This window comes from Heptranchias perlo, chromosome X (assembly GCF_035084215.1).
Source record: "Heptranchias perlo isolate sHepPer1 chromosome X, sHepPer1.hap1, whole genome shotgun sequence".
In the NCBI taxonomy this organism is placed as follows: domain Eukaryota; kingdom Metazoa; phylum Chordata; class Chondrichthyes; order Hexanchiformes; family Hexanchidae; genus Heptranchias; species Heptranchias perlo.
Window position 1 is genome coordinate 5,896,693 of NC_090370.1, and position 25,676 is coordinate 5,922,368.

Genomic DNA, 25,676 nt, shown 5'->3' on the forward strand with positions numbered 1-25,676 from the left:
GAAATAGAGAAGAAATAAGAAATGCAGAATGCTCAGGACACTGGATTGTATTTTCCACCCATAAGCTACGCAGGGACCGAAAATCTAGCCCATTGTGCTCATCGTGTGCCCAGCCCCAGACAAACACAAAGAAATATGATGTCCTCGCAGACCCCATTGTACAACCCACAGAGTCTGGCGACCCCAGTCTGAAAACCTAGGCCCTATATTCCTCTGAGCACGGAAAGACATTTTTGCCTTTCATCGCACGTACACCTTTACTCTCATCTAATGTCAATGAAACAGTAAATTTCTACTGATGAATGTTAGAAAGAATTAGAGAAATTCACAGAAACAAGGACCATTACTTAGCTCATAAGGGTAAATTTTGTGAGGCCTTGCTCCTGGCATGGGGCCTCACTCAGTGGGAGCATGGATTGGAGGATCATGATAATCACCAGAAATTGGGAGCACTGCGAATCAGGTGCACTTACCTTTGCACCCAGTTCTCCTGACTACCCTTCCATCAAGCGAGGCTCTGAGAGTTCCCAAGAGTTCATGAGATTTGAACCCAGTACCCTGTGGTTCAGAGGTCAGTGTCAAGGCAACTGACATCCCCAGCAGTTTTACAATTGTAAATATTTGCAATATCCAGTAAGTGGCTCAGTCTTAGACATGTTCTTCCGTCTTGCCTTTTCAGGTGAAATGTTACCATAAGCAATACAAAAACCCGGAACGTGATGTTGTTTTCCGAGTACAGTTCCATACTTGTGCTATCCATGGCTCCCAGCTCTGGTTTGGAAAGGATGAACTGGATGATGCTTACGGAGGTCAGTGGGAATTTTCAGGAACAACAGTATCCCTATCTGCACTGGTCATGTGGAGCAAACTTGAAATGCTCTGTGTTCAGCCCCTTCATTCTGTTTTACGTCTTATTCATATAAGTCGACACATACTAAAGACCAAATTGGTTTTGAAAAAAAGTTGTCCACCCTATTGTGCCCCCTTTCCCATCTGTACAGCATTCCCCGACCCAGAGAGTATAGAGGGCCTAGCTCCCAGGAGATAGGTGAAATGTTCTTCCTTAGAACATCAGAAAGCTTTGAACAAGCCTGTTCCTTCCAGGTACAATCCACTCTATCATCTGCTGAGAAAAGGTTCTGCAAACTTGCCCCTTGCCCCAAGCAAAACATCCTACATCAGATATCTTTTATCAGCTGCCTTCTCTGGTAAGACATCCCCATGGTTCCAGGAGCTCAGCAACCAGGATTTAATTATCAGTGCTTTTCCTTTCAGCCTTCAATCCCATGCTCTCCTCTTTGTTTTTCTGAGGTCAAAATTCCAATCGGTCTGCTCTGCTAGTAAGTCCGCAGATCCCCAAAGACATAAACCCCGTCCCAAATTGCAGGATGAGTTTATCAGCATAGTCAGTGTGGCATTTCAAAGTCACCGCACCCCGATTCGTCCTTGAAAGATAGAGCAGCCTATAGCTCCAAGTCCTACTAAGGCCCTCCTCAGTCTAAAGAAAAGTAGATGAACAAATTTCTGCTCTGAAAGGAGCCATTTCCAAGCATAGCAAAGGTAATCGATCCCCTCTAGCATGGATTACCTAGTCTGCCAAGCTCCTGGGGCCTTTACAAAGACCTCAACGGAATTCTTCCCAGCTGGGAGCTGGCAAGACTTCTGTTGAACCTTATAAGAGTGGGATGGGCGGAATTCTTGGAAACCCATTCACGTTCCCTTGTTGTTGGGGGAGCAGGTGGAAGATAATAGGACCTAATAAATGAGGAGAATCCTGGAGCCCATTTTCCATTCCCCAATCCGGAGATTTGCCAAGTTTCCACCTTAGCCCCGACTGGAATTTCAGGTCCTCCCTTGTTCTGGTGAATTGCAAAGCCCCTGCTGTACCTGTGCTCCAGCATAGCCTGGATTAGATTAGTGGCTGACTATGGTAAATGGAAGCTTACATGCGACAACTCTGTGCCATGATGCCTTTAAGTGTCAGTTTGGCTCAGTGGTGGCAGTTTGTGGATTCAAGTCCCATTCTTGGACTTGACCACATAATCCAGGCTGACATCCTAACCCAGTTCTGTCCTCCAATTGAGCTGTTAAACCAAGGTCTCATCTGCCTTTTTTAGTTGGATGGTAAAGATCCCATGACATTATTTGAAGAAGAGCAAAGAGTTCTCCCAGTGTCCTGGCCCCGAAAACAATGCCACCAAAAACAGATTAACTGATCATTCAATTCACTGGTGTTTGTGGCATCTTGCTGCGCGCATAATGGCTGCTGCATTTACCTACATAACAATGATCACTGTTCTTCAAAGTAGTTCATTGTATGTGAAGCATTTTGAGACGTTTCTGAGAGAAGTTATTAAGTCCTTTAGAATTACAAGTTGTTCTTTCAACTGAGGGAGTGCTATATGGTCAGAGATGCTATTCTAAAGGTGAGATATTAAAGCAAGGTTTTGTTGCCTGTTCCAATGGTGGATGTTTAAGATCCCATGGCACTATTAAAAAAAGAGCAAGAAATTCTCATGGTGTCTTAGCCAACATTCCTCCCTCAACCAACACCACCACAAACAGATTAAATGGTCATTCACCTCATTGCTGTTGGGATCTCGCTGCGCGCAGAACGGCTGCCGCATTTGCCTACACAACAACTGCTACTGCATTTCAAAGTAATTTATTGTGTAAAGCGCTAAAAGATGTGATAAGGTACTATATAAACACAAGTCTTTCTTCTAAAAGTGGTATTTTGCACTGCGGCACAAAGCGCAGTTTAACACCGCGAGTGATTGTGATGAGGCCATTTGCACGAGTTTCTGCCAGGCTTTTGCATCAGCAGTGTAAGATTTCAGCACAGTCACTTCAGGAAGAAAGTAGACTTGTGTGGCGCAATTAAAATGGTGGAGCAGTCCCTTCTGGGTTGGAGTAGCAGAAAAAAAAAATGGCTCTGTAAAAAATGTTTAATGAAAGCAATCGAGCACTGGTATTCCACTCCTAGATGAACTTTAGCGAGGCAGGTGCAGCAGCCAAAATAACTTAAATCTGAGAGTGGACAGCACGTCTGGTTTTAAACCCACAAATATTAAATTTGCATTTTGTAAAGAAATTCTTCCAATGACTGGAGAGCATGTGACTCATATTCTTGCTGGGTTCACTGCTTGCCTCTAAATTGTCTTAGAATCTTTACAATGTTAGAGCACTGTGTGTTAATAGTATGATTTATATCACTTAGTGTTAATTGTGTTCAGGTGGCGGGTATCAATTGGGGACTCCCTTAAGTAGTGCCTTTATAGTCTGAATATTTGAGCACAGAATATGCAGGCCATGGAGTTAAGGAATAGGTGAGAAGCATTCATGGCAATTTAAAGGTAGAAAAAGAAAGCAATGTAATGAAAGGGAGGAGTTCATCAAGTTTATTTCAAGCTTAGTGAGGGTTCTGTGTGCTAGAAATGCACAGAATCTTCAGTGACTGAAGAAAGCCGTGATTGCACAACTGACATATTAGCGGTGACTGTTGTTCTGCTCTCTTCTTAGACGACAGGTTTCCACGCGATGCCACAGTGGAGTTTGTTTTCTCTTCGGGTCCAGAAAAAATAAAAGGTAAGAAATTAAGTAACAGTGAAAGCTTTGAAACAAGATCAAGATACTGTTTAAAAAAAATAGAAGAGTTAAAAAAAAAACTCTGCATGCTGGAAATCTGAAATAAAAACAGAAAGGCTTGGAATTGCACAGAATGTCCATCCACATCTGAGAAGATAAAAGGCAGGTTAATGTTTCAGATGTAGTCCCTTTGTCAGAGCTGAGTTAGATGCTAATTCACAGGTGGATCTCTTCAGTTAGCAGTAGATTTCTTGGTGATCTCTGTTGGTAGTAGATCTTTCTGTTAGCTGTTAGATCTTATAGTGGGCAGGTAGATCTCTCAGCAAGCAGAACTGAAGAAGAAATATTAATGGCACTGCTCAATCCTTCTCCTCTTCCCAACTTCAGATCGAGAACATTTAAGGAATGACTCGACGGTGACTGTGGACTACAACACGTCTGATCCAACTGTTAGATGGGATTCCTATGAGAACTTCAACCTTCACCATGAGGATGGTATGGAAGGTATTAGAAAGGAATTCAGAATTCTTTTAGTTTTGTTGCTGTCTTCATGTTGTGTTGTTCAAATTGTTTTCTCTTCATTCTGTTGAGTTGGAATTCTGGGCAAAATCCTACTAATCCTAGTGAGCTGATTGAGAAGTCTGATTCACAGTGGTTGGTTTACCATGGAATAAACTAACAGGTTTATATAGGGGATATGTGGCAATCCCAGGTCACAACCTGAAGTGACCCAATTTGAGATATTCATGTTTACTCACAAACCAATTCAGATTCCTGTGGAATAAAAATAGGAAATCTTGCAAATATACAGCAGGTTCATCAGCGTCTGAAAAGAAAAGACAGATTAATGTTTCTGGTGGGGTCCTTCATCAGAATTGGAAAAAGAAAACCCCTTTCTAGGACTGAGCAAAACAAGAGGGGGGGTAGGAGTGGAGAACAACAGGTAATGGTCAAGCTTATGTTTGTATGTTAACTACGGTTAAAAAGGGGCTAGGCCTGAACACTGACTTTAGTAACTTTAAATCTTAGCCATCTCCCCATCACAAAAAGCCATTCATCTCAGCACATATATGGGCTCTCTAGGTGAAAGGGAAGAATGTGGAAATGGAAATATACTGGTTCATTGGGAGGGTTGGGCTCACCTGAAGTTGAAGTGAAGCCACATTGTGTGTTTTACCCTGGATTTAGTCAATATATTTCACCTGGAACAGGGGATAAAATAATGATGTGTTGTCCAGCAGTGAGACAATCACAGAGTGTGTAGATAAAGGGAATGTGGTAGATGAAGCATACATGGATTCTCAGAAAGTGTTGGATAAGGTCCCCCCTCCCTTACTTAGGGGCACTGAGCCCAATCATAGTGCCTCTACCATCACCCTGACTGAGATGAGCTAACTCAGCACAGACTGGTGACTGTACCTGGGATTTTCCAGGTCTGTATGATTCAGTATCTCACTAGGCAGTGCAGTTAACCACTGGAGCCATTTTTTCCACTTTTATAATCAACTATGCATCATTTACAGCTCAGTCATTAAAGTGAGAAACAATGAAATGAGCCTGTACCAACCATTATATTTTAATTAGCCAGTTTCCCTTATTAGGGGAATTGGCATAATAGAACAGGCACTTTTAAAGCAAATATAGATGTTCCAGAGAACCATCAAAACAACAGTGCAAAATTAATAAATAAATGGTCTCACAAGCCTTGACAACACCACAAATCTGCAGGATTATTTCAGTTGGTGCATCCTTCATGTACCTCAGTTTGTATAAATAGCATCGTACATTGAGTGAATCCACTGTCTTCCATGGGCTTTTTGGAACTACTTCCTCCCCACCCTTTCTTCTCCTGCTTCTGAACTTGATCATGGCTTTGTGTTTTAATCTGATTGGCACAAGTACGAAGTGGGAAAAACTGCACACAAACAGGTCCTGCTCCTGAAAAGAATGCCTTTGTAGCAATAGTCTAATCTTGTAATCCCTGCACTTCCGAGAGCAGCTGAGCGCAGTAAAGCTGAATGTATCTAAATGCCCGTGAACTGCATCGTGTCACAGAGCCAAGGCACTTCTGTGAAGGCTGGTTCATATTCCAAACAGTGCAAACAACAATTTCTTATTATAGGCTGCCTGTCTATGAAAGGTACTAAATCTCAGCTATGGGGACCTGGTACATTCCACTGCCGACCAATTAAAGAGACACTATCCCTGCACTGAATAGTATTGGGCATACTTTATAAGTAGTGTGTTTTGCCAGGGTCAGTCAGTTCTGGATCAGCTTCCAGGCTGGTCCAAAATCACTGCTTGCATTAAAATGAATGGAGTCACTCTAGGTTGTAAGTATCTCATCCCGACCAGCGAAGGTAGCAATTCAACCATTTTTAAAACCGTTAAGGAGCATTTTATTATAAATATATTTTAATATGAGCAGTAGGATGGTACTTTGAACAAAAAGTCCCTCCACTTGACCCTCTTTCCTCTTCTGCTGTTAGTTTTTACTGACACTTGTTTAGAACAGCCACAATTGGTGAAGTAATAATGTGGTCCTGTCATTGTTGGCTCCATTGCACACTCCAAGCAGCTGATATTTGAGTCTGCTACGGTTCATGTGCACTGGTTCATGGGATATAGTGGACCAGTAAAAGACCCATAACACTGTCTTCATTTAGAGCAATGGTAATGTTCAGACACCCTGTTTTAAGGATATTTCTGGCCCATTTTTCTTCATTTTCTTTTCTGCTGGCACTTAGGTTCTCATGAGCCTCTGTGCCAATTGTTTTTAATTTTTTTCTGCCTCTAACACCATTGCTGGCACAAATGGGATTCCCGAATCCCCCTTTCTGAGATGTATGAAGGCAGAGGAGTATCAATGAAGGGATGCCAGGCAGTCCAGTCTGCACACGAGGTGCTCTGTGCCCACCTGCCAGAACCGCACATTGGTATCTGCAGACGAAGGTGATCGTAGTTCACTTTGGAAAATGATTAGGGCAGGTGGAAGCTCCTAGTCCCAAAGGAATCTGGGACAGCAGACTCAATAGCAGCACTAAGATATGTGAACGCCTGTTTAAGTGTAATGCTGGTTAGTAAGTCATTCGTTCAGTGGCTCTGCATGAAAGAAGGCATGATAGGGTGATCAACAGCCACCATTGCCTGATTGGCTGTACCTACCAAGATGCCACCAACCCTATTTGAAGGTCATTGCACATTATCAGGCAGTGGCTGCAGGGAACTGTATTCACAGGAGCTGGGTAAGCAGAGAGCCCAGATGTTCTGTGCCATCCACTGCAAGGATATCTGCATCTACCATGCAGTATAAGGCTGGTACAGCCAGTGATGGTAAGAGTCAGGCATTCTGCAGTGCCATGAAGTGGTACAGGTTCACCATCATTGCAACCACCTCATGCTGCACCACCTCCACTTCAGAAGCCATCAATGGAGATCAGGTACTTGACTGCTTCATCACTTATCTGCAGACTTATGCCTGCACTTTGGGGTTCCTTTCCCTTTATTGTTCCTGCTCCTTCAGCCTTGGCAATGGATTGATATGCCTTCCATGTCTTTCCAAAAGCTTTCAGAATTTTTGCCACCCTATTGTGACATTCCCCATCCCTTTAAATTTCACTTGCATGCGAGTTTCTGTTCCCACAACAAGTGTGCTCTCAACAGTTGGACCTGTGAATAGTTATTTAAATGAGATCCCTAAAATTTACTGCTGTTACCGCACTATCATCCTCTTGAGATTTGTACCAGTTCTGACATACACCAGTAGGTGAAAATCAGCCCCCACATCTCAAACCTTGGCAAAGTGGCTTAACCAGATGACCACACTCCTTTAAAGGAGTGTTCACATTCACTTACCACAAACTATTTGTTATCAAAAGATCTATTTTTAGTGGTTATAATGAATAATTACAGCTTGCTGCAGCAGAAACTTGTTTTTTGTGCTCATCAAGATGAGGGATGTTAGTGCTGAGGAATGTAACACTTTCCAATTTGAGCACTCAGTGTCAATATCAAGCACTCGCAGGTCAGGTACAGCAAACTAAAGCTCCCTCTGCTTTAATCCCAATCTCAGAAAAGCATCTCCTACTGCCAGGATATATTTTTCCCGTTCCCACACTAGCCACCTGTCTAAGTGAGATTGCCAATTAGGGGGAGATTTGTGTCATGGGCCTGTGCCCACTCAGGATGAGACTGGCCAGACTCATTTCAAGTAGGATCCTTTCAGGCAAAAGAGACTTTTCATCCCATCAGTCTGGGCTGGATTCATACTCAGGTAAAAGGATAGAGTCCAACCCACTGCATTGCCCACTTCCTCAAACGTGCTATTACAAACCACTTAAAACAAACATTTACCTTCCTCTCAGCAGAAGCTTCATTGTAAGTCAACCTACTGATAAAGGAAATATATCTACTTTCCTGCTCCCTGCATATTTGTATTGACAAAAATTGAATACAACAGCAGCCAAGAATCACATCCATCAGTTATAGTGAATGTGTTCTCACTTACTGATTACAGTCAGGAATCTGGTGACAAAATGTATACAGAATATATCGATTTTAGTCTCCTGTCCATAAATCTACTTATGTCAACACATCTGGGGAACATTAAATCCAAACCAGTGGACCAAATGGGATTTATTTGCATGGCAACCATATGTTTTCAAAGCAAGATGCAAAATTTCAGTTTCGCTATTAAAGTGGAATCTGTGTTTACAACCACAGGGGATGGAGGAAGTTATGGGAATCTTTATCTTATTGAGTGCCTGAGAGTTTAGTTGAGAGAACTGCCTACATTAAGTAATGAAATGCCAGAGGTAAATGGTTTTTATCCTAATCCCGTCACTGGACTAGTTCATACATTTTGGAGTGGTTGTATTTTATTGGATTAGTTTTTATCCCTCCTCCTGACTCGTGCAGGGATACGGTTTGATGGGTGCTGACCGCCCTCTAGTACCTCCCGCAAGTGACCGCTCTTCAAGTGTGAGCCTTGGCAATGGGTGCCAGCTATTCGGCATCACAGCGAGGCCCGGTCCCCTCCTTACTTGGTATTCACATTCACACACTTCCATTGCGTAGCGATCAGGACGGGAACCCTGGCTAGACCCCTCCTCAGACCCTTTGTAGGACCTCTACTGCCATCCCGTCTAAGACCAGCTTACTCAGCACAGACCAGGGAGCAAATCTGAGGCCCAGTCCACAACGGGCTGCAAATTTACCAAGTGAGCCATTGGGGGAAATCCTTGCATTTTATTGAAATTAAAGTTTTCATTTTCAGATTTCAGAAATTTAAGTTACAAAACTGTGAGGAATGTGGCAGGATTTAAATATCAGGATTTTACTTTTCAAAGCTCAGTAAGGATCTTCCATGACTGTGCTATATATTACCACCTGCCTACAAAAGCTGACTATGGGCAGTTCTAATCCTGAATGTGCAGGAATGATTTTAACAATACAACATATATTTTATCTAAATATACAACTATATATAAAGATTATAATGCTGCCATAGAACTAACTATAAATCCTTCTTTTTGTAAGAAGTACCACACACACGAGGCCCATTGGATGGAAGTCTATATGCCAAAGTGAAAAAGAGAAGCCCCAGCACTGCTACAGCCAATGGAAGCCCATCAAGTATTGTGTCTGTCCACTGTGGGCACACCTTGTCTGTCAGCACAGATTCAGGTCACTCTACTGCTTCAGTAAAGACAGAAGATCACAGTGTTAGTATGAAGCAAGCTCCTTCACAAGTAGAGAAGGAACAGTTAGATCGGCTTCTCAGTGGATTTGGTATGGCCACAGTGAAAAATATGCACAATGTGACAGCACAACCTGGGATGTCTTCACAGGCCCGCTCCAATGGCCGATCTGTACCTAATGAAAGGGAGACAGACATTCTGGATGATGATGACATATGCGAGATGAATCGGTTTGCCACTTTACCAAGAAACATTCATCATACCACCCATCCTTATACTTTCAAAGCTAGCCATCTCTCACCAGAACGCAGAATACCTGGATATAGCCATAGTCCTGAAGGAATTCGAAATGATATCTACTATAGGCCTGATGTAACGCTGGAGAGAAGACGACCCATGTATGAGAGAAATGTACCACAAATGAATGACCTGGGGCTGGAGGGCAGGCCACATGATTCTTATGACCATGTGAAAAACATCGACACCATTCACCACCAGGCAGCAGTATTGGAAAGAATGAACTACCAAAGGCCACGCAATGAAGTACTTCAGGTATACTCGCCTGTGTTTCATCAGTTTCCATGCACGGAGAGAATGCCTCAAGGTCCTATCCATAGAATAAGGCATAGGGATGATATCCAGAGAGATCATGACATAAAAACAAATAGGAACAGGCTAATCGATTACCATCAGATAGAAGGCCTTCTAGATGGACAGCACATACAGTTTCTTGAGCAAGATCCTTCAGATATTATGTCTCACAGTTGCGCCTGTCGTAACTGTTCCTCAAAAATATCAGAGGAAGAGATTGAGAGATCGGCAGCAGCTTTTAACACACTTAAACTGGATCATGACTCCTTACCTGTGCACATGTACCAGCATCCTTGCCCTCCTGACACAGATATGTGGCAGCATGACCATTTGAAGCCACATTTGGTCAACCATCCGATAAGAAATGGTCAGCCACCTCAGCCAGTTCCTTTGCTGATGCCTGCACATTCATATAACCAGTACCCAAGAGGACATGGATTCAGCCCATTTAGTTATAACCATGTACATACAAATATGGCAACACCAACACAGATGGCGCACACATATTCCTCTCAGATTTCACCATCATCTCGTGGACCGCTTCAGAGAAGTATGGAAGGATCTCCTGAATCACTAGCTCATTACGTAAGGTATCCAGAACTAAAATACAGTCCAGATTATCAACAACATTCACACTGTAGTTGTCCATATGACCATTATCAAGAGCAGCACTGTACCAACAGAAACTGTGAAAGCTACCCAGGTGGTCCACTCGTGTCATCCTCAGTGCTGGGGCCTTGTGCTCAAGGCCCACAAAGACCTCCGTCTGGCTCCACGTCACCAGTGGGTCTGAGTTTATCTCAGTTTCCACCTAGAAAACTAAGTATTTGTGACCGAACAGTAAGAATAGCAGATGAAGGTCAGCAGAGCCAAGAAACTGCTGTTCCACACCAATCATCTGGTAAGTAGAGATCGAGGTAAATTGTGTCCCTTACCTGTTTGTCATTGTTCAAATTAATTATAAATGCCTCTTTGAGGCTTCTTGAGGATCTCTGGCTAACAAACTAGATTCTAAAGCAACCAGGAATTTCTCACATCTAAAATCCTAGATCATTTCTGAACACTGATTGATTTGTAGATGTACATTGTACTGGTTTGAGCTGAACTGTTGGGATAGTGTGGAACTATTTGCATTGTAACTGACCCATGGTGTGAAAATGTCATTGTGAGCATTACAAAATATGTCCCACGGGTTATGTCACTTAAGTAAAATGAAAGCAGTCATTTAGCATATGAAGTTAGAAGGTAAGACATTTTAGGAACAGGAAAAGGCCATTGGACTCAACAAGTATATAATTTTTTCATTAATCTCACCCCAATTCCTGTCTTTCTCACTATATTCCTCAATCCCTTCTCTCCAGAAACAGTCAGTTGCCTCTTGAATCCATTTATTCTGTACCAAAGGCCTTCCCTGGTAACTTATTCTACAAATCTATTACCCTTATATATAAAAAAAAGTTGCTCCTGACTTCTCTTCTTGGGCTAAATTTTCCAAATGTTGAATATAAATGGGTGGAAAATTAATTTGAAACTTCCTTATTTTTATTTTGTGTCCCCTGGTATTTGAACGCTTCACCCAAGTCAACAATTTGTCCAGTTAACTTTATCAAACTCCTTCATAATCTTGAAAACTTCAGTTAGGTCATCTCATCGTCTTCCTTTTCCAACGAGAGCAAGCCCTTCCTTAATCTTTCCTCATAAATTAGATTCCTAATACTTCGATTACTCATCTCTATCCCCATTGTTGGTGGTCATTTAATTTTCTCTTTTGGCTGCAGTCACTTGTCAGTGCTTTAATGTTACTTTCAGTCCAGCGAGCTTGTTGCTCTGTGTACAAAGCAGTAAGTTAGAATGCCCTCTGATGGCCAAAATTGTAATGGTATCCAGAACATCAGAAATACCAGTCTGTCTTCTTGCCAGCTTTTTACCTTTAACTCTCTGAAGACATTCTGACTCCCTGTTGTGGTGTAAATAGTGCAAATAGTTTTATAATATGACGTCAAAAAGCACAAGGTTTCACTGGTGCTAATAACCAAAGAACAATTATCTTATTTTTTTGGCCTCATCCATTGAAGCCTGTCATGCTGAATAAATAGAAAAATGTCAAAATGAATTACTGTAACCTGGTTTCATTTAAGTTATATTTTACCCAAGCGCAGTCCTGGTTTATAGAGTAAAGCTTTAACAAACTACATCTAGGTATTATTAAAAATCTTGCGTAGGGTGCACATTTCCTGTTCCCAAACCTTGCTTCTTGATGTCATTATATTTGGTCATATTTTTGTGTCAATATTTACGATTGTTCCTTGCTATATCAACAGTCCCCATTCAGTTTTGCGAATCTAACGGTCACAGTGTAGTTTCAGGCACTGGCTGCTAGGTGGCTCTGTGGAGCGAGTTTCTCAAGTGTCTCTCCCAACTCCAACACCATCTTGTATATATCAAAAAACACATTGATCCAATAACCATGGACAACACCACAGGCAATTTACTAGCAGCTATAATACATTAATTGCTGTTGATGGCAGTGATTTTACCAGGTACAACTGTGGCTGGCAACATGTTATAATAGCAAAGCATAAAGTAAGGAGTACAGTGGAGACAACTGTGGAAACCTAAAAGGGAAATACCTCAGTGTTATAACCAGAATATTTCAGGCACATTCTTAATCTGTCCTCGAGTTGCAGTCACTTACTGTGAGATAAGCCCTGACATATGAGCTTAGAAATGACTTTGGTGATATTAGCTTAATGCAGTCATATGACATTCCTCTGGCCGCTATTTTAATACTGGTGTTGACCCACTTAAAATGAATGGCTCATATTTAAAGACTGGTCACCTGGATGAACTGAAGGGGCTGCTGCTACACATAGAGCCATCACCTGACAAGAGTCACCGTCTTCAGGACAGGATAGAAACGGGGAGGAAAAAAATAATTCACTAGCCCTGATCAAATAAATAATCAGAACAGACAAAAATATCGCTTGTGCTATTGTATGTCATTAATGCCTAGACAGGTCGTAATTATGTTAATAAGAAATTGTTAGAGTTACCTGAAATAGAGGCATAACAAAGTATAGAATTACAAAGGTAAAGCACTAAGCACATGTTGCCTTCACTTCTCTGTTAGAAGTCCAGCTCAGCGCAGATCCAGTATCCCAGGGGAAAGAAACTCCTGTATCCCAAGTTCCTGGAGAACTTCAGAATCCAGAGATTCTGAGAAGATACTACCGAGAAGCCATGGTGATCTGTACCTCTCCATCCAACACGACTGAACCATCGACTCCTGTATACACAAGCAGCCCTGTGGCTAATACTGAAAGGTACTTTCCTCTTTTCTGTCATGCTGACAATAGAAATACACTTTGAAACCTGATTTGAAATCCGAGCCTGTCCTGGAATACACAGCAGGGCTGTCTGAGAGGAGAGTTTGGATAAATCAGGCAGGTAGGGAAGGGAGAATCATTAATGATATGCTTGCTGCTCCTCCTCCCTGCATCCTCACAGTGTTGAAATAGAGAGTCATTAACCATCTTCTACTCTAACTCACTCTTTTCAGGACATCAAGACTGTGGGGCTCCTAATTCCTTCCTTTCTCTTACAATCTACAGCCCTTTGAAACCCAAGCTTGGCATCACCTAACCATAATTTCTTGATTTACCTTAGCTTTACTCCTACTCTTTTCAACCTTCACTATAGGCTTTGGCCTTCACCTGTGGTTATTCTCAATAATATTATTGATTGGCAGCATGGATGGCGGTCCTAGCTGTCTGTTGAAATGCCAGTGTATTTGATGCCCATCTTTCTGAATGTGGGGAATAGCATAGATGTGAGGGGGAATTATGTGAAATTTACATTTTTTAAATAATGTACAACAAACCAGATGATCGAACAGATCCTAATTTGACCAATTGGATAAAATAAACGTTCGATTTAACATTGGGATAATTTTAGATGTTTACAGCTAAATCCATCCAATTATTTTTTTTCTACAAAATGTGACATTCTTTTCATGTACCACCAAATATATACATTTCTTTCCTTCTTTAAATATATAGACCCACGCAAATATAGTGAAATGTGCCAAAAAATATCAAATTACTTCTGATAATACCTCCAGAACATTTAAAAACCACATTAGCCAGAAAGTTAAGAAAAAAATTCACTGGTGGTTTATAAAACTATGCCTCGGAGACATTAAGAAGTACCAGGTGAAAAGTATTGAATGACCAATTCCCAAGGAGATAAAACGTTTGTAATTGTTTTTTCTCTCTATGATAAATATATGTCCTGCTCAAGATGAGGCATGACAGCTCTGGGAATAATTGGCTAATAATTCTGCTTCTGTGCTGCCAGTACATGCAGTGCATATTGTGTGAATCATACACTCCCAGCCCACAATTTTCTGTTCATTAATCTTGATGGACAGAAAATCACGGACTGTGTGTGTGCGCAATTTGATGATGTGCCCTGTCCTGCACCGGGAGGAGGATAGAAGCAGAATGTTTACCCCAATATTTTGGAGGTCATGGTGAGCAGCTTTTTCTTGTCCTTTGCTGTTCTCATAGCCTAGAAATTGCTGTTGGTGGTAGTAATGGATAAATGCTTAACATGTTTTTATGGCATTCCTCTGTCCACTGTTTTAGCAGAAGCGTTAACCCATTTAAAATAAACAGGTCAGTGCCCCTGTTAAAACAGCAGAGGGATGCTATAAAAACATGGCGAGCAGTCATCCAGTAATATGACCAATGATCATTTTTGGGCTAATATGCCTAAACCTCACTACCAAAGTTCCATTCTTAGAGGTTTCAAAGGTTTGGGTTTTTCAGGGATAACAGTGAAAGGGTGATATGGCTCAAGCCATAAAAATTGGCAGAATTAACTTGATGGGAGTGCTGGCTCCCTCTTAGTCCACAGCTGCTTACGTTCAGCTGAGAATGGATCACACATGTGTCAGATGGAAGCGTTCTCCTGGGATAACTGTAATAACACAGGTTTTGGCACTCGGATGGCCATTCTGGAGACTGACTTTAGGCATTTATGTGGCTGTCTGTCTGTTGGTCATATATCACCTCCACTGTCCTAAATACTTCAGCTGCCTAATTAAATGAGTGATAGCGTGAGGCTCTGAGAACTGTTCTCATTTTGCACGACTGCAATGTTGTTTTTCTCCCCAGGCACATTTTATCATATGAAAGTTATGTTGGACTCTCTCATTCTCCTACTGAGATATACTTCTTAGTGAGACACAATATCAGCACAACACATGGTCCCCTCAAGAAACAAGGGCCTGTCAATGGTGCACAAAACAACCCATTAGTTGTTCCTGCTGGGCGGGTTAGGTTAAAATCTGGGCTCTGGTGTGGGCAATAGAAAAATTTACACTGGTGCAGTATGGGTTTATCTTCCAAGATTGGGACTGAAGCTTTATACTGGGACAGGATAGAGGAATCTTTGCTCTGTACCTGACCTGTTTTATACCTAGCCTGGGAGGCCTACATGTTGAGAATGGGCACAAAAAGCACAGAAAAAATTCCATTCTCAGTGAAGTGTCTCAGTTAGTTGCCTCTGAATCAGAAGGTCGTGGGTTCAAGCCCCACTCTAGGATTTGAGTCCAGGCTGATACTTTGGTGCAGTACTGAGGGAGCGCTGCATTGTTAGAGGTGCTGTCTTATGAATAAAACGTTAAAATGAGGCACCGTCTACCTGTTCAGCTGGATGTAAAGGATTCTGTGGCACTTAGTCGAAAATAAGGAGTTCTCAGTGTCCTGGCCAATACTCCTGCCTTAGCCAACACCAGAAAAATAGATCATCTGGTCATTTATCTCATTGTTATTTGTGGGATCTTGCTGTTCACAAATTGACTGCCTCATTTGCCTACAAAACAATCGTGATTGCACTTCAAAAGTAATTCATTGGCTGTGAAGTCCTTTGGGACATCCTGAGGAAATGGAAGGTGCTATATAAATGCAAGTTCTTTCTTTTACTTTATCTTTAATGAGCACAAAGTCACCCCAAAATTGGAAGGTGGGCGAAAAGGAAAAGAAACCGTAGGATAGAATTACTCCATTTAGCTGGAAACAGTTTAATTTACAAGCAGATCCTGTTGCAAGAACAAGTTCACCTGGTGGGCAATAGTGGATGAGGCAAGGACCTGTGTCTATTTGAAGCCTGAAGGCTCAGTCAATCCACATACATGGGTGATTGACAGCTCTAAATAGAGAAAGAAATTGCAGCAACATTTACAGTAGTTTATCTATGTAATTAAACTGAATTGAAAGCAGAATTATGTATCTTTTTGTAAGTTAGGATTATTTCAGAAGGATATTGGAATCAAATAAAGAATTTTGTGGTATCCTGGGGCTTTTGAGATATCACATTCTGTCAGTTAAGACAACACACAGCTGAACTTTGCAACCCCAGTCTGACAGGTCGTCATTGAAACTGGATTTACGATATTACACTGTTGCCTCCTCCTCTTGTCCCATCTGCATTTAATTTGCACTGTGGCAATTCCCAGAAACTGGAGCAGCTGCTCCAAACAGCAGGGATTGGGCGTCCCACTCATCCAGCACTTACATTTTAACCAACTCACACCACCACCATTTGCTGAAGATTACTTCACAAAACCAAATCATTTTATTTGTTTACTGCAGCCTGGTCCTGATCCACTTGTACTTCTCAATGTGGGTGACCTTTTACTCACCCCTCCTCTCCTGAAGCTGGTGGTTCATACAGAGTATGATGTTACAGGTGCCTGGAGCCCTCCAATGCCTCATCCAAGTGGCCATTCTTCATTTGCAAGCTGAAATTGAGTGCTGGCACAATATTTGATTGGAGTGGAGGGGGAAGAGAGGTTATCACAGCTGAGCCTCGCCCCTGTCCTCAGCTCACACTCACACATGCAGAAACCCTCATTGACTTCACCTTTCCTCCCCCCCGCCCCCATTTGTTGTATCGCCACCACTGACTCACTTGAAATCAGCTAACTCAACAGAGACCAGAGATTCAACCTGGGACCTTCCTGTCTCTATAGTTCAGTTCCACATCACACACTGCATCACTTTTTACTTCAACTTCCATTGCATTTTCCACAGCCCACAAAAGAATGGGAAGATACAATTGAGTATATGTGATCAGCATATTTGCAGTAATAACATCACAATCATCGATCTTTAGTCTATCCACATAATCCCAGACTCCAACACCCCTCTCCCCCAATGCATCATTAAATTTATTCCCTCGAGTATAGGAGATTAAGGGGTGATCTAATTGAGGTGTCTAAGATGATAGTTTCTCTCTATCTACCCTATTTCCTCTGGTGGGGGAGTCCAGAACAAGGGGGCATAGCCTTAAAATTAGAGCTAGGCCGTTCAGGGGTGATGTCAGGAAGCATTTCTTCACGCAAAGGGTAGTGGAAATCTGGAGCACTCATCCCCCAAAAAGCTGTTGAGGCTGGGGGTCAATTGATCATTTCAAAACTGAGATCGATAGATTTTTGTTAGTTAAGGGTGTTAAGGGTTACAGAGCCAAGGATAGATGGAGTTAAGATATAGATCAGCCATGATCTAATTGAATGGCAGAACAGGCTCGAGGGGCTGGATGGCCTACTCCTGTTCTTATGTTCCTAAATTTAGTGCAGTAACTGTTAGCACAAAATAGATTGATGATTAACAAAAGCACCCTTAAGTTTCACATTACATATTATAAAAAATACTCCGAGGATCCTGAGGGAAATGGGGGAAGCAATAGCGGAGGCCACAGAAATTATATTGCAGTGTGGATGTGCGTCGGAGGACTGGAGAGTGGCCAATGTAATACCCATTTTCACAAAAGGGAGACAGAACTAACTCAGGTAATTACAGGCTAGTCAGTCTAACGACTGTGGTAGGGAAAATTTTGGAGTCGTTGATTAAAAATGAAATTACTAAATATCCAGACGAAGAGAAAATAATTAGAAGCAGCCAACGTGGATTTCAGAAAAGATGCTGCTTGGCTAACCTAGTAGATTTCTTTGAGGAAGTGATGGATATGGTGATGGGGGAAATGCAGTGGATGTCGTGTATTGGACTATTGATAAGGTACCGTACAGGACACTACTGGAGAAGATCAAGGGATAACATTGAAGGCTGGTATGCTGAGGAAGAAGAGGCATACTGGCCTCCTTCCCGGGGAATATGGGTCCTACATGGGGTGGGGAGGATCCAGGCTGGGATTGGGCCTGGGTAGCCCAAGATGAGGGGGGTGTTAGAAAAATATAAAAGCTGCTAGCTCATCTTGTTTCCAGGTGGGGGATACCCCAGATGTACCTCCCCAGGAGTCAAAGGCAGAGTTTTCAGAGCCCTACCCTCTGACCCTGTGAACTTGAGGGGTCTTTGTCTTCTAATTCTTTATGTTGGAGTTGCTGTGTAAACACAGATGGACAGTGGGCTTTATGTCTTTTCATGTTTCTTTTTTATAACTATCGACAGCACAGGGACAGTAGAGGGTGGACCTGCAACACCAGTCCAGCCATCTATAGTTACCGGCCCAAAATGGACAACCCTACCTGGAACAGAAGCAAGCCTTCATCCCCCTGTCTGTCCTGAGTCAGGAAACAGTGGCTCACCTGTCAGCTGTCATAGAAATGAGAGCCCCAGAAGCCCAACAGATCAACAGCCAAGCAGCCAACAAGTAAATGGAGTGGAGACCTACGCAGTGCCTGGTAACCCAGTGGGTGTACATCAGACATTGACCATTAACACTCAGTTAAGTCCGAACCAAAGCAAAAGAATAGATGGTTCCAGTGGGCCTTCCACACCATGCAGCCCAGCTTTTAAAGGATGTCCAGTGGAGACCTTCTCAGATCACTGTGTCTCTACTACACCTGGGGATTCAACCCTTGTCAGATATCCACCAAACAGTGCCTTAAATGTCCCTTGTTTTGTTAGCCTGCAACATCAACCACTGCCACCGGATATGGTTGCTCCACAGTCCTGCCAAGGAAGTCCAGATTCACAAGCACCTCCGACTCCTGCCTTCCCAGTTTCTACACCCTACTACACTCCTTTCTCTCCTTCTGAAGTATTCACCTACCAGTCAGGGAGCTCACCATGTCTGCAGCAGCCACCCTTACCAGAGAAACGACGTATGTCTGCCAGCCACGGATTGGCCAATGGAAGATCTTTCTCTCCCACGCTAAGAGGTGTTCAGGCTTCCAGTGAAAGTACCACACATCACGTGACGTTCTCACCTACCACTTTGGACTTCTCTGTGCATTCATTAACAGGTAAGCAGTCACATTATGTGATGAACAATTGTTTAAAATATTTTGCTTTTTACCTTTCATTCCCATGAAAGCTACTCAGGTACTTCCCTTGAGCTCAGGGGCCCAAAAGGTCAGGGGTCATGAATTTTGACTGATGCCATTTGTGAATCAGCTGATTGGAGATGAAATTGTGATAGGGTGTGCTAACCATGTTAATTCTCTGACCTCCATGTACCACACGTCCCCATTCCATCCAGAACAGATGAAGTATCTCAAAATTCTGGCGACTGGTCTAATGGTCCAGCTAAGAGTGGATTAAACATGCCCCCTACACAATGCAGGCATGATCAGCAGCCGACCGATCCCCTTATGAAGTAAATGTATATTATTACAGGCTAATGTACTGTAGCCCCTTCATGGATATACATGTTTTGAGATGAATAGACAACCTCATGCAGATAATTTTTTCTGTGTTAGCTTGGATCAGCCGTCCTCACTTCTCCAAAGTGAATAAGCACACTGGACTAGAAAGTCACTGTTTGCAACCTTGGTGTCCTATTTGACCCTGAGCTGAGTTTCTGACCCCATATCTTTTCCAGCACACAGACTGCCTACTGGTGCTGCGATCACCCACCCTTTATAGAACCTCTCTGATTTTCATTCCATTAAAATCAATGGGATGAGAATCAAGGGGTTTTATAGTGAGTGGGCGAGCCACTCTGCCAGATTACCACCCAGGCGGTGAAGACAAAAATCTACCCCCAAGTGTACTGGCCAATCAACTGGCGGTTGTGGGGGCCGCCAAGAGTTCCAGGCCGGACCCCCTGAAGATGGGCAGACATTTTGTAAAAATTTCTAAGGTGGCTCCTTTGATACGGGTGCTGTGGGGGCAGCTGAAGTCTTCTTTCAGGAGGAGAAACCAGCATCATGCCCCCCCTCCCTGGGCCTGGGTGTCTTCTGCCGGACTTTCTGGCTGCTTCGGCAAGGTGTGGATTTGCTGGGGACAGCCCACCAAAACATGCAAGTCATGGGACCCTCCCCCTCCCCTGACCTTGCGAACTTTGGCAGGTGCAGGGGCAGGTGCACCTTGGCACTTCTGCCGAGTTATGCAGACTTGCAGATTTTTGAGATGCTTCTTCACGTTGTCATTTTTTCTCCTTTCTGATGGGCTGAAGAAGATCCCTCTAAATAAGAGTAAAATAAAATGCAAACAACTTTTGTTTAAACACTTTAAACATTTCTTGTCCTTGTTCTCTGCAGATGGACACCAGGAAAACCAGATCAGTGCCACGTTTGTACAGGATACGTCAAAGTTTTGGTATAAACCAAACATCTCCAGAGACCAAGGTGAACGTCAATGTCTGAAAGAAGACTATTGTTTTTTGTGTATTTGGTGGTACAGTTGACAGTCACCCAAGTCCAGAGATTCCCAAACACTCCTGTCTTACAGAACTCCTGGTCTAGGAAGAATCCTACAGTTTCACTTTTTCCAGTGATAGTCATGGATCTTACAAATTGTAGTGTGGGAGATGAGTGGATGAACGCTTAATGAGCTCGCCTAAAATTCTAGTCTGCTATTTAGGCTTTAACCCATTTAAATTATATGTGAAGCAGAGTTAGTAGGAAGCTGTGCACTTTGAAAGAGCAATCCTAATTTTAATATTGTCACCAATGTTACATTTTAGACCAAGTGAGGTAGATTTACCTGTACTTGGACACTGTGCATGAAGGGAAATCGGGTAGGGGCATCGCCCCCCAACCGATTTTCCAACCACTAAAATTACCAGCGTGCCTTTCTTCACACCCGATTTCCCTCCATGCGCTGTGCCCAGGCAATCCTTTACACCCAGGAAGAAAATCTGTTCCTATGAGTCTTTCTGGAGCATCATGGATCACCTCTGCCAGCTCCAGATTCCCATGTCACAGGCAAACCTCCTGACTGCACTGATTCGGGTAACAGAATGTACTCAGGATACTCACCATCCACAAGGCACAAGTCAGGAGTGTGATGGAATACTCTCCACTTGCCTGGATGAGTGCAGCTCCAACAACGCTCAAGAAGCTCGACACCATCCAGGACAAAGCAGCCCTCTTGATTGGCACCCCATCCACCACCCTAAACATTCAATCCCTTCACCACCGGCGCACTGTCGCTGCAGTGTGTACCATCCACAGGATGCACTGCAGCAACTCGCCAAGACTTCTTCGACAGCACCTCCCAAACCCACGACCTCTACCACCTAGAAGGACAAGAGCAGCAGGTACATGGGAACAACACCACCCGCACGTTCCCCTCCAAGTCACACACCATCCCGACTTGGAAATATATCGCTGTTCCTTCATCGTCGCTGGGTCAAAATCCTGGAACTCCCTTCCTAACAGCACTGTGGGAGAACCTTCACCACACGGACTGCAGCGGTTCAAGAAGGCGGCTCACCACCACCTTCTCAAGGACAATTAGGGATGGGCAACAAATGCCGGCCTCGCCAGTGACACCCACATCCCATGACCGAAAGAAAAGGATAATCACCCACAATAATGGCACTGTGGAGCTACACAGAGGGTAACGGACAGCTAGTAGTTTTGCTGGTCATCAGACTCTTCCTTCTAGTTCTGAAGGGATTGTGTCATTGGGGTGGAATTTGGACCTTATTGCACCCGTTTTCCGGGAACAACGAGGTCCAATTTCAGGGACCAACGTCCTGTGGCCCAAGGATGCCTGAAATATGCCCAACTCGATATTGGGTCGGGCCATTTTTCAGGTGTCCCTGCTGGCCGCCTAAAACAGGCGTTAGGCCCCTTACATTAGTAAATGAGGGGCCTCACAGATGGTTGCAGATGTTGGATTGCAATGAGCAGAGAAAGTGCCAGACCTGGATTCTTCAGCGGCCGCTGCGGCCTAAGCAACGGCAGCCGCCAGCAAAAGGCCATTTTTTGTTTTAAAAAAGAAAAATGTTCAAAAAATATTGCTGAGGAGCAGGAGTGCTCCCCTGACTCCATAGTACTCGCGATCGGCCCCTCCACCCATCCCCCGTACTTACCTCAGGGCCACTGCCAGCGAGGCAAGCGGCCCAACATTTATCTATTTAAAGTGGGCGGGCTGCCTATGGAAACGAGACAGGTTCCGGCAGCTTGCCCAAATAATGTAAACGAGGCCCGAAGCCCAATCTCGGGCCTCCTGGTTCGGGCGCCCGCTGGTTATGCGCCTGAAATCGGGCCATACTCAATTTTTACCCCATCGTGTTGAGGAGTTTTCAGGTGCAGTCTGCAGCCCTCTCTATACCCAGGGCGGAAGCTGCCTCATTAAGCTTTATGCAGTATGGTTGGTCATTTCTTTTCCTAGTGAAGGATATGTGAGAATCACATTTAATTAACGTTCTGAGTATTAACATGGCATTGGCAAACTGAATGTCACCACACAGTACATCGTGTGCTTTCTGCCGTTCCTGACATGAGTGAACGATCAAAGGTTTACTGTTCTTTCCCGTGTGTGGCACATGAGAAACTGGGCTTCTTCTGGTGTGCATTTTGGGATTTGTAAGTGCCAGTGTTCATAAATAGCGGCTTAACCAGCTCAGCAACTTTAAATAGTTCTTCATTAGATTTTAAACAAACTTCAACAGTAACTTCCTGTTGTTGTGACACTGGGGTCCTTTTTCAAAAATAGCCTGGTGGGAACAGACCATTCAATGTGTGTCAACATAGAAAAGGGAACAAGCCATTCTGAACACAGTGCCATAGAGAACAAAAAAAAGTCATGTCGTTCCTTAGCGTTTTATAACCAGATGCTACAGGGAGGGTTGGGGGTTCCATGTTTTGTAGCAAGCTCCTTGATGGGCCATTTGTCTCTCACCTGTAACCGCCAGCCTCTCTCCGCCATAGCCTTTCTTGTCTCTCTGTATTTTATCATTATTGCTATGGTCAGTGCTCCTTTGAAAGGAGGCAAATAAAACTGTGGGGGAGACATTTCCGTCTTCGCCACTTAGGCGGTAATCTAGCGAAGCAGGTCACCGTCCCATTGGAAAACTCACCCGACTTTCATTCTATTCATTTCAACAGAAATGAAAATCAGACAGGTTCTGTAGCGATCTGACCCCACCCGATCCCATCCCACCCGACCCGACCCCACCCGATCCGACCCAATCTGACCCGATCTGACCCCACCCGATCCGATCCCACCCCATCCCACCCGACCCCACCCGATCCGATCCGACCCAATCTGACCCGATCTGACCCCACCCGATCCCATCCCACCCCATCCCACCCGACCCCACCCCACCCGATCCGACCCAATCTGACCCGATCTGATCCCACCCGACCCGACCTGACTCGACCCCACCCGATCCGACCCCGCCCCACCCGATCCCACCCGATCCGACCCCGCCCCACCCGATCCCACCCGATCCGACCCCGCCCCACCCGATCCCACCCGATCCGACCCCGCCCCACCCGATCCCACCCGATCCGACCCCGCCCCACCCGATCCCACCCGATCCGACCCCGCCCCACCCGATCCCACCCGATCCGACCCCGCCCCACCCGATCCCACCCGATCCGACCCCGCCCCCACCCGATCCCACCCGATCCGACCCCGCCCCACCCGACCCCACCCGATCCGACCCCGCCCCCACCCGATCCCACCCGATCCGACCCCGCCCCACCCGACCCCACCCGATCCGACCCCGCCCCCACCCGATCCCACCCGATCCGACCCCGCCCCCACCCGATCCCACCCGATCCGACCCCGCCCCCACCCGACCCCACCCGATCCGACCCAATCTGACCCGATCTGATCCCACCCGATCTGACCTGACCCGATCCCACCCCACCCGACCCGACCTGACTCGACCCCACCCGATCCCACCCGATCCGACCCCGCCCCACCCGATCCCACCCGATCCGACCCCGCCCCACCCGATCCCACCCGATCCGACCCCGCCCCACCCGATCCCACCCGATCCGACCCCGCCCCACCCGATCCCACCCGATCCGACCCCGCCCCACCCGATCCCACCCGATCCGACCCCGCCCCACCCGATCCCACCCGATCCGACCCCGCCCCACCCGATCCCACCCGATCCGACCCCGCCCCACCCGATCCCACCCGATCCGATCCGACCAAGCGGTGAAGATGAAAATGGCCCCCCTGTGTTTCAAAACATCTTCATCAACAGTCTTCCCTTGAGGGAGGGGGGAGCTTTGTGACTGTTATTCACTTTTCTGGTCTTATCAGATCAGTCTCTGTCAGCCAACAATCATAGCTGATGCTGTTAATATATAAATCTAATCACTTAAAAAGAAAGATAAGTAAGTAATATCTAATTATCTGATCTCTTCCATTCGCAGCTATTGCACTTCTGAAAGACAGAGAGCCTGGCTCATTTCTTATTCGAGACAGCAATTCATTTCAGGGGGCATACGGTCTTGCCCTCAAGGTGGTGACGCCTCCAGCTAACTTCAGCTCCCATAGCAGTAAAGGTATGTTTCAGATATCGTCCTCTGTCTCGGTATAGTCATGACATTTGGGGTGTATTTACACTACAGCTACTGTACTAGTCTGAAGCAGGGAGCTGCGGTATTGGTTGCAGCCAGACAGTGCCTCATTTACACTGCCCAACTCCAGGTCGTTTTCTCTCACCCTGTGTATGTGAACTTACAGGCAAGTGCGAAGCTCCCCTCCCAGTGGATAAAGAGTTTTGAGAGTGAGTGGGCAGCGTCTGCACTCTCAGTGCATTTAAATAAGCTCTGCGTGCGTTTAAAAGGTTTCCGAGGGGTTCCCCTCCCTCCATACACAGGTTTAACACCTCACTGGAGTTATACGTCATGTGGGGTCAAAGCAGAATAAAAGTTAAGTATAAATACATTGTTTAATTGTTTTAATGAAGAATAATCAGTTACTGCTTGAAGGAGTGGAACATTTTAATTGGCATCACTGGCATTAGAATTGCTGATTGTACAATTCTAAAACCAACAACTTGGAAATGAAACCAATGTAATTAGGGTGGCTTTAGGACACTTTCCTTTCACCTCTGAGGTCCGGGTTCAAATCTCGGCCAGACTGCTGAGTTGAAAGTCTCCTCTGCCGGCAATAAAGGTCCTCTGGGAAATGAGTTTGGGGAAGTCTCAAACCAACTCTTGGGGCAAACCCTTCAGCATAAAATAGGTCCTAATTTAGCACCAGTTGGCTCTAAAAAAAAATGACATCGCTGCCCTCTGGGTGCTCGTCTGAAATTGGGATTAAAACCTATCGCGGGGCAGAGTAGAGAGATCATTGCTCTGCACCTATCCTGAGCTAAGCCTTCGATTGCTGGATGCTCGAAGTTTTCCATTCTGCTCCTATAACCTGACAACTAAAATTTACCAAAGACAAGTAGCAATATCTAAATGTTACAGCGTTCCTAAATTACTGTTTATGAAGCATATAAAGAGAGAGGAGATAGCTACTCATTAGAAACATGGTCAGGTTAAGTGGGTTTAATAAATGGGGTGGCAGAGTTTTGGGCAACCATTCAGTGCCTCAGAATGGTTGCCCACAACTAAAGGGGGGGGGG

General features: G+C 44.6%; 1 protein-coding gene across 7 annotated transcripts in view; it reads left to right on the plus strand.

Moving 5' to 3' along the window:
- Positions 1-25,676, plus strand: part of LOC137307210 (tensin-2-like) — a 245,814-nt gene that overhangs the window by 198,951 nt on the left and 21,187 nt on the right. For 6 of the 7 annotated variants that reach the window (XM_067976607.1, XM_067976610.1, XM_067976611.1 and 3 more), the window contains 8 exons: positions 680-809; positions 3,523-3,588; positions 3,976-4,092; positions 9,127-10,779; positions 13,009-13,201; positions 18,350-19,146; positions 20,386-20,472; positions 24,472-24,603. In XM_067976607.1, the coding sequence (XP_067832708.1) occupies positions 680-809; positions 3,523-3,588; positions 3,976-4,092; positions 9,127-10,779; positions 13,009-13,201; positions 18,350-19,146; positions 20,386-20,472; positions 24,472-24,603 (3,175 nt within the window). The remainder of the gene's footprint in view (positions 1-679; positions 810-3,522; positions 3,589-3,975; positions 4,093-9,126; positions 10,780-13,008; positions 13,202-18,349; positions 19,147-20,385; positions 20,473-24,471; positions 24,604-25,676) is intronic. The other variant, XM_067976608.1, reaches the window with a different exon arrangement.